The sequence below is a fragment of the Aptenodytes forsteri genome, unplaced genomic scaffold, assembly GCF_000699145.1.
Source record: "Aptenodytes forsteri isolate BGI_AS27 unplaced genomic scaffold, ASM69914v1 Scaffold56, whole genome shotgun sequence".
Taxonomy (NCBI): Eukaryota; Metazoa; Chordata; class Aves; order Sphenisciformes; family Spheniscidae; genus Aptenodytes; species Aptenodytes forsteri.
This window is the reverse complement of record NW_008796213.1, coordinates 5394778-5408574: the sequence shown is the minus strand read 5'-3', so window position 1 is coordinate 5408574 and position 13797 is coordinate 5394778. Positions and strand designations below refer to the sequence as shown.

Here is a 13797-nt window from a genome sequence, read left to right as displayed (position 1 = left end):
AATCAACATTCAGGCAAAGCAAAGTGAGAATATCTTATTCGACAGGATTTCTTACTTTTCTTACTGTCCTCTCACTTTCAAAGGGACAATGAACACAATTCATATTATGGCTATGCAGTATCTAGTCTCATGCAACTGCTGTTAGTGTTACAGTGCAAATTAGCATTTTCTACACTAACCTGGAGGTGGTGGTGCACTTTCAGTTTCAGTCTCTGAAAAATGAGGAAAGAAGACAGGTATTGAGGTTCAAGTAAAAGCAAATATTTTTCACACATTTGGTATATGCTTGTTGAATTTGGACACATTTTGAGTTCATTTAATATTTTAATGCAGTTCTCAAGGTTTTTTTGCTTTTACACATACAACACATGACATCTTCAGAGTGACATGGTCCAAGGCCTAAAGCTTATGCTCTGTGAAGAGGGGGTACTGAACTTGTTCAGTCTGTAGAGATATAATACTCACAGAATCAGAGAATCATTTAGGTTGGAAAAGACCTTTGAGATCATCGAGTCCAACCGTTAGCCTAGCACTGCCAAGTCCACCACTAATCCACGTCCCTAAGCACCACATCTATACATCTTTTAAATGCCTCCAGGGACGGTGACTCAACCACTTCCCTGGGCAGCCTGTTCCAATGCTTGGCAACCCTTTCGGTGAAGAAATTTTTCCTAATATCCAATCTAAACCTCCCCTGGCGCAACTTGAGGCCATTTCCTCTCGTCCTATCGCTTGTTACTTGGGAGAAGAGACCAACACCCACCTCGCTACAACCTCCTTTCAGGTAGTTGTAGAGCACAATAAGGTCTATCCCTGACACGCAGGTCATCTACCTGCATGTATTCATATTAATTTATATAGGTGGGCCCCAATACATTTTGGGACCTTTTGGCAATTCCAGTTTAGGACAGTTCTGGAATATCATGGAATCCAAGTTGAATTTCAAGTTTGGGTTTGAATTGTTTAAGTCAATTGGTCTTGAACCTATGCTTAAATGTATAACTTACCACATCAATATGCTTCTGTCAGATGATATCCTATGTTTAAGAAATCTTTCCATCAACTGGAATAGTATCTGATATGACTTTAATCGTGAAGTGTAATGGATCCATTAATTGAGGAGAATCATGCACAGAGAATCCAGAGACCTTTATCTCATTTTCACTACACCATTAGATCTAGAGTTCAGTGTTCAGTGCAAGCAGAAAGTAAAAGCCAAGTAAGTAAGCCAAGCCATTCAGCTTGGCTGCAATGCGTAGGACCTACACTATGTTTGTTTTTTCTTTCTTTCAGTCATGGTTTTTAATCTAAATCACTTCCCCTTCAGATGTGTGATACAGAAACCAGGCTTTTTATCCTGTTTAAATGTTATCCTTTTGGGATGACATGTTCTCTGATCTGAAAACATAAGAACAAATTAACTAGATAAAATTTATTTTTAAAATATTAAAGGAAGCTTATTTTCAACCTGTAAAAGCCTTAGGACTCTAGACTGGTTGAAAATAGCAATATTTATTGGAGATAGTGCATTGACTTATAGTTCAACTACTTGCAACAAGCAAAGATTTAAAAGGTTGAAATCCTTAACTGTAACAGTAGATGGCTCTTACTAACCTTTGTCATGTTATGGGCATTAACCTTTGGGACCTCGTCTCAGGTCATATTCAGGAAATAAAGTTTCAATTTCTGTCACACAGAAATGCTGGTAAGCCTATTCCTTTGCACTCAGGTCTAAATATAACTAAAACATACTTCTCATTCTTAATAAATCCATTTAATGTTTAAAAGGGAGGAATACTTTTAGTACAAATATAATTTTAAGCTGAGTGTGTGAATTTGATATGGTTTAGGAACTTCCAGCCACATAGGCAGATGCTATAGCAAATCTTTGTAGAGGGTTCAAAGAGAATCCCTCACTACAGGGAAAGAGCTCAGTGCTGTACTTCTGGTCACAGCACCCATCACACGGAATAAAAGGGACAATGTATATTAACGGCCAACAGACACAGAGTCTGATAATAATAAAACAGCTTTACTTAGGTTCATAGCAATTTGTTTTTTCTGGTGTAATTACAAACATACTAAGTTTTGCTTTGTGGCCTAAGAAAATAGGAAAATTTTTCATATGAAAATATGAAAATTTCACGACAAAAAGTACGTCTTGGAACATATCCGCTTTACTACCATCACATTTCTCACTGCTTCCACAGAGAATAAAATAACATCTCTGTGGCATGGAAGTCTATTTCTTGCATGGAAAAGTAATAGCAGAAAATTATTGACTGTATACCTGTCTTTTTGAAATTTAATAGCTAGAAACAGGGAGTATTCTTACAAACAATGAATTAGAAAATTCTCCCTAGCTCACCAGCAAGAGCCACAAATTTATAAACAAAATATCTCACCAAACTAAGCACTTTCCAGGCTCAGATGAAAGGGTTATGAGCCTTTTGAGGGACTTGCCTTGAGTTTTTCTTTTATTTTGAAAGGTATTTCATGGCTTCATCACACAGTGGTGTTGGTCAGAAAACACACAAATTTGCATTTCTGTCTTACCTAGCAGTAGGCACAGATGTTAGCCAAAATCTACAGCACAGACCAGACCTGAACCACTATTATTATAGTCTAAACTTCATCTCATACATGCAGACATACAAGGGGATATTCAAAACATGAGCAATGTCATGGGCAACCTACTCTAGTTGACCCTGTTCCTAGCAGGGAGGTTGGACTAGACAATCTGCAGAGGTCCTTTCCAACCTCAGCTATTCTGCAATTCTGTGATGGGATGATGATGGAAGCCAGACCAAGAAGTCGGTGGTTTCTTTCCTAAACCATAATTCAAGGCTGTTTGGGCTATTGCTAGGAAAACTGAGGCAAGAACTAAGCTCAGGGGAGAGACCTGCAGTATGGTGTGAGAGGAAAAAAGGAAGGGGGAGAGTTCCAGGCACTGGGGGTGGCAGAGACATGGGAGATACTTCAACATAATCTTGTGGCCATGTGCGACCCCTTTCATGGTCATGCTTGGCTTACAGTTCCATTCCTGAGGACAGCCAGGAAAAAACCCATTAATAGCACCGAGTAGTTTCCACCTCCCCAAAGAATGATAGCCCTCTCTGGCTGACCTCTGCAACAGGCTTGTCAGCCAGGAAAGGGCTCTGTGCACTCAACCAGCAGCTTACGGTTGTGCTCCTTCCCTAGGAGGCATGCTCACTGGAGTCCCCAGATGCCATTCCTGATAGCCCCATTGCCTAATATGGTGCTCTGTCGAGGCATTGTCAGGGGGGCTGGCGGTGGAGAAAGTGTTGCCTCCAGCTTGCACTCCTTGGCCCCCTTGGGAGAAGAAGTGTTCTTCACTGGGTTGTAACGATGCTTCTTTTGCTAACGATGCTACAGGGGAAAGAGGCTGTTGAAGGTCCAGTTACCACGGGATTGATACCATAATGTCAACTGGGCCTTCTACTAAGCAACTAAAGTTAACTTCTGCCTCACAGTTTCTAAGACAAAAGGTAATGGTCTCTTCCTTGCAGTTCTTTATTTAAGCAGCCAAGAATGTTGCATTTCAGTGGGTTGTGTCATGCTAAACACAGACCTTGGGTTATTCATTGGTTGTGAAACATGTAAAGCAGCTGGCTATATATAATTCTACAGCAAGAAAAGGAATTAACTTAGCAGTCCTTTCTACATGGCTACTCAGAAAAGATAGTATATTAAGAAGTGTAGTTAGCAAATAAAGTGAAAGCACAACTGTCACTTAGATAACATCTCCAGAAATGCTTTCATGCCTCAGCCATGTCATGAGATGCATTCAGAATCCAGTTTGACATAGGATATGAGCACTTAGAGCCAAGACATTTTTATTTGTGATTTATAATTATACATGCACACATACACTCTTGAAAATCAGCAGGAGATGCAATTTGACCCATTACCAACAATTTTCCATCACTGTCCCACATTTACTATGTTCAGTTTTTCAGATAAAATAAGACTTAAAACCTCTTGCTATGCATATAGATAACTAAGCTTTAAAAAGTTCCATGAGATTATCCATGTGCTAAAGTTATGGAAATGCTTAAGAACCATGTTAAATTGGGACCATCATTATTTAACATTTCAATTCCATTTTAGGTCTGGCTGCACTGACATCCAACCTGCAATAACCACAAGAAGCTTTGGCAGGGAACTGGCAGGGTCCTTATGTGTAGTGGCCAGTTTTGAAGGGCTCTAAATTCCCACTTCTACTGGCTTCTGTGACAGCAACAAGCATAGAAACTCCCTGACATCATATATATTACTTTTCACATTGGAGTGTAAACATAACAAGGCATGCTGACAGTTTTAAAACAGTCTCCAGGTCCTACTCTACTAATGTGCTGGGAGCAAAGTATTCTGGAGACTTGCAGTTCAGACCATTCGAGAACTACAGGTTATCACCAGGCATACTGGGAGAGAGGTTTGGCTGGATAACCCTTCTCATCTTGCGACTCAGTACTCATGACCAGGTTTGTTTTGGGTAGGCTTAGGAACTCTCAGTGATATTGGAAAATGAATAGTGTTTTGTTTTTGTTTTTTTTTTCCTTAGGTGAAGGAAATGACCTTGATCATTAAATCAGGGCTTGCACAAAGTCTAAAGATAGCATTTCACCGTCACCGGGCTGGAACATTAACAAGAGGGAGGAGGAAAGTCTCCTGCACTAATTTCTCCCTGCAGTTAGATATAGGTTGGTTACAAACCAGCAAAGACTCTGGTCTGAACAGCCAAAGGATTCAGGATCTCACCCAGTCTGACCAGAGGGCTTACTCCCATTTGCCTGAAAGGGAAACCAGGACTATAGCTGCATCATCATGGATACAGGTATGATATCTGTCTGTGTAACAGCAGCATATTAAAGTGACTTTCATATGTCAAAGAGCACGAGGATGGTCACTTAATGCTTTTTGTCACAAAGACCTGTCAACTTGTGTCAAATTTAAGTAGGTGGATTAAGGTTGCGGACATAGCCTCAAGGGATCAGACAAATATAACTATTACGTAGGCATTCCTAAAGTGCTGACTCTGCTAGTCAGACGAAAATAGACAAAATGCTAGTTTGGGGAGAGAGCACGGCTCACCCCAGTCCTTGTGCAGTTGTCGAGTGTAAGGACTGTCCCCTGTGCGTGGCCCCTATAAGACACGAGAACTGCCGTTGTGCATATGGCTTTCTCCTGGGGTAGTTGCTCCACTGAAATAGGTGGACAGGGAAGGCCCAAGGTTGTGGAACAGTTGCTTGACAGACCTCATGTCCAGATCATCACCAGAGAAAAGCAGTAAAGCTTCTTCCTTTCAGTATTACTTACATTCCCTGCAAAAAAAGTGTTCTGAAGAAGAGAAATGGCTCAAAATGGTTTTTGAGGCCAGTACAGAGTCACAGTGGCATCAGTGATGTGATTAAAAGCCATAGCCTCATCTTTTGGACGACAAGAGCTTGCTCAACAAACTATAGAGATTACCAGAGCATGACGAGCATTTCACTGGGAAACAATACTGTTAGCAGACCCCAAATTAAATGAGCTGGGAAACAGAGGGCTTGATTCAAAGTCATTTGTAATCAATAAAAGCGCTCTTAATGCATTCCGTTGGACTTAAATTGAAGTAAATACTATTCTTATCAATAAAGGGTGGAATACTCAGCATTCTGCAAAACCTGAGCACAGTCATGCAGACAGGGTCTGTCCGCTGCCTCATGAGTCTCAGTTCTCCACTGAGAAATAATCTGATTTGCGTGTAACTTCCGCAGACAGTTCCCAATCTGAGTGGAAGCAGGAAACTATAATAACAGCTGAAATAATTACCTTTTTTATTAATATCCATGGACATTTTCTATGTTACTTTTAAAATAAAGCTACAGAAACTATTCTAAACAAACTTCAGTCCTAGGTCCCGAGAGCAAAAGTCGCTCTAAAGGACTGAAGTGAATAAGCAGTGGTGCTCTGGTGGCTGCCTAGGGGACTATTACTGTGGCCAACAGTATGATGGAGCCAGACTGATAAATTTATTAATGTATTTCTATTTTCTGTTTCCATTTCTGTAATGATGGTGTAGACAGATGAGACTGCCTGTTTTGGCTGTGACTGTTTCTCATTAGACATGAAAACGGCAACTTTAGGTTAAATACTGTCTCTTATTGCAACGAAGTAAACAAATCAACATGTTCACTGAAGCTGAAATTATTTTTGCACTCCAGCAGTTAAAAGCATCCAGTGATGCATCCTCAGGTAAAGACTGGAGAAGCAATAAACTTAACAAAGAGTTTGCTTAGAAGTTTAGTTTTGCATATGATTAAAATTCAAAACCATTCCTAATGAATTTCAGCTTGTAGGAAAAAAACAAAACCAAGGATAATAATTAGTCCCAGCATATAATCTCACCTACAGTACTCCTGTTTCAGGAACAATCTAAATAATTCTAATTATAAAGGATTTTATGGGCCACAGGATCCAATCAAACATTAGAATGTTCCCTGACTTAAGGACTGAAAAACTGAATGAACAGTTGAAACAAAAGCCTAGTAATAGTCAATTCTGTGGAATGGATTAGACACCAAAGAAATAGTTTATAGATCCACTTGAGGAGCTGCAGTGTAATCGATGACTGCAGATTTTGTCTTCGTTGCCATCCATAATTATGGAAGTGCATAAAGCAACCATTGCTTGTTTAGTGTGTTTTCCTTGCAGTTCCCATTTTTCTAAAATGATGCTATTAAATCAAATCTGATCATATGTAAGCTTCCACATCTTTCTTATTTCTTATGAGAACTTTGCTTTCATACTGGAATTAATCTCTAAAGAACACTGTAACCATGACCTTGAACAAAAGTAATTTAATAAAATGTATGTTTATATATCTATATTATCCTAAGTTTGTGCAAGCAGACTGTCCAGTAAAGGACTACGTCATCCATGCATTACCCCCCCCCCCAAGCCTTCCCCCCCCCCCCCATTTAATTTCTGGTAGGTAGGAGGCAGCCATCAGCAGTCAGCACCCTCATCAGATGGTGCAAGACTTCCTTGGCAGTCTTGAACTTGCGTATGTACTGTAACTGGGAACTAGAAGGCTGCTAAGCATTGACAGTGTTTAAAATAGATAAATAAAGCTAAAGTTGATGGCTTTAGTCTAGTTATCAAGTTCCCATGCGTTCTCAAACTCATTTTTAACTTACTCAGCCCACAAGGCACCAACATGGAGTAATTAAATTACATTTGTATTTCCATTGTACCTTTCTTCTCTTACTTTATATCAAAGAAATAAATACATAAAAGTTAGTTCCTGAGCACTTGTGCATCTAAGAGAAAAAAGAGTATTCGTGCTTGTATCTCTCAGATCACAGACTAGCAGTAGGCTACAATTTGAGAGCCACACTTAGTTGACATTTTTTGACTAAATATTTTTCCATTGAGCTTTTCACAATTGCAGTTTTCTAACTTATTCCATCTCTTAAAAAAAAAAACAAAAAACTTTTTTTTTTAACTTCCAAAACTGAAATTTTGTGATGCTATCTATCCTGCAAAATCTTGTAGGCAAAGTTTTGCTTCTTACACCATCTATATGACAAAAGGATTTTGCTGAAATATGTTATAGTGTTTACCAAAGTGACTTGTGCTGATAAGGTAATTTGGTTTGCCATCATAACTGTACCTTTACGAGAAGGCTTTGTCAGCACAGCTGTACCTGCAAAGCCACTGAAAAATTCTCCGGGCCTAAGTCTGTTTGTAGCTATATTGATTTATCTTTTATTCCACATCTTGGTGTGTTAGGTTTTATTTCCATGTTTGGAAATAAACATTTTGAACTATCATTGCAAAACTTGTCATAAAATTAGGTGTATGCAATCCCAAATATCACTGAAAAAATTCTTAGTAGGCATTTTCCCCATAATATTTGCATAATGAAAACTGTGCAAATTCCACCCAGAGTCAGCTTCTTCCTACAAATGGTAGCTCAATGATAGAAAGTCTTTTATTTTTTCTTTCTGTATTATGGCACCATCTCAGTTTATATACCACCAATTTAACGTAAGCCTGAAATGATTCCCTACTCCTAAAATTCTATATTCCTTACCTACCCGTTCTCAATCATCTGAGCTGTTCTTTAATGTTGCTCTACATGATGTACTACATGGTTCTGGCTCCAGTTAAACAGGGGAAGGAGAAAACTGGCCGTGTAAATATTGCCAACCAGATAGGTGCTTAAGTCTAAAGGATAGAAGCAGTGTTCCTATTTTTACATTGTAAAACCAACAATAGAACAGCCCTGAAATACCTGATCTGGACTTCTCAACCTCATAGATTTGCCTCTACAGTTTCATACCTGAAAGCCCTAGCTCTGCTTAGTCTCTAAATCAGTTAGCACAGATTTCTGTCTTCTGCTGTAGTAAAAAAGGGCTGCAGGTGTGGTGGAAGCTCTGCAGAATCACTCCCACTATCCTACAGTTCAGGTATGCATATTCACTCTGCTTTTTTCATAGCGTATGTTAAAAAGGTCTGCGAACCGGTTCACGCTGGGCACCGAAACCTGATGGTCTCCGGCATTTGCTAACGACCCGTAAGGGGCGCTGCCGGCTAACGCTGCTGCCGATGTCCCCCGTTTGCCGCCTGGCTTCCCAGCCTCAGGTATGGCTGTGGTTTCCAGAGACCAGGGAGGAGCCAGAGCAGGTCTGATTCTTGTCTTCAGGTTAAAAATTAGTGATCTGGCTCATAGGTCAAAATTCAGTGACCTGTATTTTAGTATTTGCAGGGACAAAAGACACGCAGCCGGAGAGAGCCAGGTTTTGTTAGTTCCAACATTCAGGAGACAGTCTGTTCTGCATAAACACAAAATGCATGAACACAGCACAGTTTTGATTTCTTTAGATTCATTAAATGTTGCAACACATTTTTAATGTGTTAAATTGCCTGTAAAATAATATGATTTTTTGGCAGCCTATGCTAATGAGAAATCAAGCTTTCAGAATGACTCCTAGTCCAGCCAAGTGAAATTCTTGTTTTAAATAGCCCAAATCTAATTAATCTTTGTTACGTATTTACTGAAATCCATCAATTCATTCATCAGAAAAGTTTGATCCCATGTAAAAAAATATGGCAATAGATAGACTTTATTCTCAGTTTCCTATCCTTCCTTGCAATAGTTTGTTAATAATTTTTCTCTGGAAGCAAATATTTTCATTTAGTTCAAGAGATTCCCTAGGGAAAAATGAAAGCAAAAGGCACCATGATATGATACCAGAGATAGCAGTACACTGAGTAATGCTAACTTCCTTTCTTAAAGCTGCAAAACATAATAAAGTGGACCAGGTTATTGGATTAAAAACTTCATAAAAAAAAGAACTGCTGCTCAGGAACGACAGTAATTTATTCCTCAAATTTAACAAAATATTTTCAATGACAGTTGCATTTCTAATTATAGGATAAAAGTCAGCAATAAAGTTGAAAGGGCAGTTATTTCAAGAGATGAGTACTTAACCAGTAAAGAACTTCCTTTCAGATTGTCCAGATAATTTCCAAACCAGTTCAGGAAGCGTTTTCCTAATTTAGAAAAATGACTTCGCTCTTGCTTGACCCAGATGACGACACTGTTATTTTGCTGAGCTATCCTGAAATATTTCACTCTGAATCAAGGAAATCAATTGCAGTATTGTTTTATGGAAATTGTATTATGGATCCGATGCCCTGCATAACTGGAGTGAGTTCCACAAAGGACTACGTCTCCTGTTGTTCAGTGCATTCAGGTTAGTCCTGAGAGCCACGCGAGTACGTGCAGACAGTGGGAAATCATTCCACTTAAGAGAGCTTGACTCTTAGGGGAAAATGAGGGCATCAACATATAGCTGTGGTGACATGAATTCATGCAATCTAACTTATTTCAGCAAATTACAAGGAAGCATTTGAGACGTGCTGATAGGTTTCATTTTAACCAAATTTCAGACTAAAACATTTCAACACTTTAAAATTAAAACCTGCTGGTATTCCCATTCCATAGTTTTTGAAATGTCAACTTTTCTTTGAGGGCCAGGGCAAACCCAAACATGCGCATGTTGGGATTTCCCCAGGACTGAATTTATCAGCTTGTTATCAGCTCTTTATCAAAGTAATATGTACTACAACTGTGTCTAAACACTGTCATGACTGTGTCCAAATACCAAATAAGAAAAGCATTTGCTTCAAGTCTATTTGACAGTGGGTGACAGATAATCTGATACTCTGTGATCTTTTCAAGAAGGAAGAGTCTTCTCAGACTTCCTTCAGATAAGAGCACTCTCCTGCCATCTGCACTTCAGTACTCGGCCTCCTCTTGAGAGACAATGTCTTACAGAATGGGATTGTAATGAGGAACCCTGACACAGGGCTGTCAGGAGCCTACGTAATTAGAGATCGTTTCAAGTAGCTAATCACTAATAATCCATTACTTATGTCAACCTGAATTTTTAACCCAATGCTAATTTTCAGTCATCAGGCTTGTGGAAAATAACTCACTCGATGAAAAAAAGGGTAGTAGCATCCACTTTCTTAGTTTACTAAGGGTAATTCATATTTATGGGCTACAAAATTCAGGGGCTACTACTTTTTGTGAGTGCCAATGTTCCAGTACATGCCAACCAAAGATGATTTGTAATTAAGTCTGGAGAAGAATTAAAAAAACCCCAAACATAACTTGCAATGCAGGAAAGCTTTGTATCAGAGTTGCAGTATTGCTGATATCAAACACTGAAAGAATCAGAGGTTACCCTAAAACTCAGAAACTTACTTATTTAATGGGAATTCTATGTACTGACTTTGGGATTTTTCTTTTTTTTTGTAAGCTTGTTTGCATATAAACATTTATTGTTGCTCAGATGCCTGGAATTCAGCATTGTATTGAAAAATCTTTAGGAGTATTTTGCACATGTGGAGAGAAAGGACTTTTTCTGTAGGTGAAAATTTAGGACATCTAAGGTCCCAGAGACCTATGGCACTAGACAAATCTTTGGTGGATCATGCAGTAATATTTATGTACATGAAAGTCACATATGTTCCTTTGTGGGTGTTAGGTATACAAAATTACATACATCCCTCTGTGTTAATACTGTTACTTTTTCTACCTCTCAATCTCATTCTGCAGCAACGAAGATAACTGTGAGAATTATAAGCCTTCACTTTAAAAAAATCACTTAACTTTGTCTTTAGGGAAAACACCACAGCAGGATGTTTGCAGACAAACTGTGAGGGTTTGCATCAGTAAATCAGTAAGTGATATGTATAAAAGAAAGCTCTTACAAAGCATGACAGCAAAATGCATTTGAGATGCTATTGTGAATAACAGTCACAGCTCACTGAACATACTTTCTCTCCAGCTAAAAAAGCTGTTGGGTAAGAGAGAAACCTTCATTGCAAAACATGGAAATGCAAAACAAGGGCAAAGAAAAAGGGGCAGAGGACAGAGGTCAGATTTCCCCTTTAAAAATAGGGCTAAGGAAAGCTTAGATGAAAGATTAGTAAGGCTGGAGGGAATGCCATGGAAAAAATGTCATCAGGCATCTGACCCTCTGTGCCTTCACTGAAGTCTGCATCTGTGGAGGAGTGGCAGCCACAGCCTCCATTGGTATTATGCTCCTCTTTGGGTCTAAAATAAGGTTTTTGGCCTAGATACTGTGTTCTTACAAAAACAGAAGATACCGAATGTGCTACAGTGTGTGTATGTATATCTCTAGCTATGTGAATATCACAGCATGAGACCCAGAAGCTATTAGTCAATGAATTACTCCATCTGCATGGCATTTCTCTTGTGACTGTTCCTAGATATCTCTAGCCACAGATATTCTCCACATCACCAGGGTTAAGTGTTTTCTGTAATTTTTGCTAGGAGCAATGCTTTAGTGGTTCTGGAAACTAATAAAGCTGTTCAAAAAGGACAGGAATGCAATGCTGTGTACATTCAGGTGTGCAAATGGATTGAAATGATTCATTTCAGGTCAGAAAGGCCCTACCACACTACCACAATCAGCTCAGACTGATAAGAGGAAGTTTTTTTTCCTTCTAGAACAGTTGGAACTGGTGCTGGGGGCCATAATTTGTGCATTTCTCTTGCACAGAAAAGATCTCGTGGGAAAAAGTTATGAAAATGAACACAGAAATATCCAAAGGTTGGAATTCAACAACTGTTCAATAACTACGTCTTACTGCTCTTTCTAGTCCACCAGCACACTGGAGTAGATGAGTGTCAAGGAGTAAGACCTATGCCACCAGCTGAACCAGTAAGCTTTTCATTTGGGGTCTCTCTCAGTTTTAGCTGCATCTGTATTCAGTTTAATTTCACCACAACTTCAGGGCTTTGAGAGAAGACAAAATCTGGAATAGGCTTTCAGACAGGGTTTGCATCCTGGCTGAGCAAAGCATTGCTCCCGTTCAAGAAAAAAGTAACTGTTTGAGCTGGTTTGTGAGTTGCTTTTGCTCAGCCCCTACCTAACATGTTCCATCCAGTCAGTTCAATAACAAGAAGTGGTGCAAATGTCTCTGCAATTTACGACTATGCACACAGAGCTAAGATTTATAAACAGAAATCTGTATGAAAAGGGAATCTTCATCTGTGTCTGTGTATGACTACAACCTACTCCTGGCATTTATGACCAAAATTAGGAAGTTATTCTGAGCCTGCAAAGTTGTGATGAGTACGTATTTTAATACAGATCCCTCTCAGGAAGCATCATGGTACTACTGAACAACACTTTCAGATGCTCACTGTAACCACCATTTGATCCTACGGAGAATTAAATTAGAACGGAGCTTTTTGTAATAATCACCTGATGAAAATAACTTGCTGGAGCCATCGCATATAAGGACAACTGCCCTAAGAAGTAGATCACATGCTATTTTCAATTAGTAATAGGGCCAGGGGACAGCAAATTATGTAAGAAATATTTCCTAATCTCCAGGGGAGGGAGAGCAATGACTCTCTTGAACATGTTCCATTGCTGCAAGATACAGCAGGACTCCCTTCTTGCTGCAGTGTCTGTACGCTTTTGGGAACATGGAGATGGGACATGGAGGGGCTCTAAACTGCGGAATGAATCTCCCAGACGTGCTCCCATGTCCTGGTACTGCAACTCTCTGCACTGCATGGAAGTCACATGCACTGACCCACTTGCAAGTTATTGTATTTGTGAGGGTCTTCCCTGAAACAAACAACTTTACTCCAAGGCAGAGCATGGAGCAATTTTTAGGATGGTGATTTTTTTGGAATTTTGAAACTTTTCTGAGACTGTGCCGTATTTGACTTTCTGTTCAACAACCCTCTGACACTACTCCAGGAGGTCTACTGTCCTAAATTAACCCCCATCTAGCGCTACCAGAGAGCAGGGCATGAAACATCTCAGTATTGTGACATCTAACACCACCACACTAGCTGCAGCAGAGGCCACAGGTTATTTTGGCACTTTGAACTGAAAATACACATAAAGACACTTGGCCAAGCAGTAGAGGATTGTGGGTGTGATTGGTCTTCTTCAGAAGAGGCAGTTCTAAGCTGCATCGCTTAGCCTAGGTCCCACTGACTGCTCTATGGAGATGCCATTAGCAACACAGACATAGGTAATGGGGGAGGGAAGCCGGAGAGAAACCACTCCATTTTGTGAATGCTGCATTTTTTAGGGTTCTGAGAGGTCTCTAAGCAGAAATCTGTCTTCATACTTCTTGAATCCACAGTAACTCTCTTTCTGTCCTTAGAGCATCTCAGGAAGGAGTGAAGACTGACTGAAGCTTTTACCAAAACATGCTTGCTAGAAC

General features: G+C 39.6%; 1 protein-coding gene across 1 annotated transcript in view; it reads right to left on the bottom strand.

Moving 5' to 3' along the window:
• Nucleotides 1–13797, bottom strand: part of MYBPC1 (myosin binding protein C, slow type) — a 79613-nt gene that overhangs the window by 58022 nt on the left and 7794 nt on the right. Inside the window, exon 2 of the mRNA XM_019474394.1 lies at nt 180–212. Within this exon, the coding sequence (XP_019329939.1) occupies nt 180–212 (33 nt within the window). The remainder of the gene's footprint in view (nt 1–179; nt 213–13797) is intronic.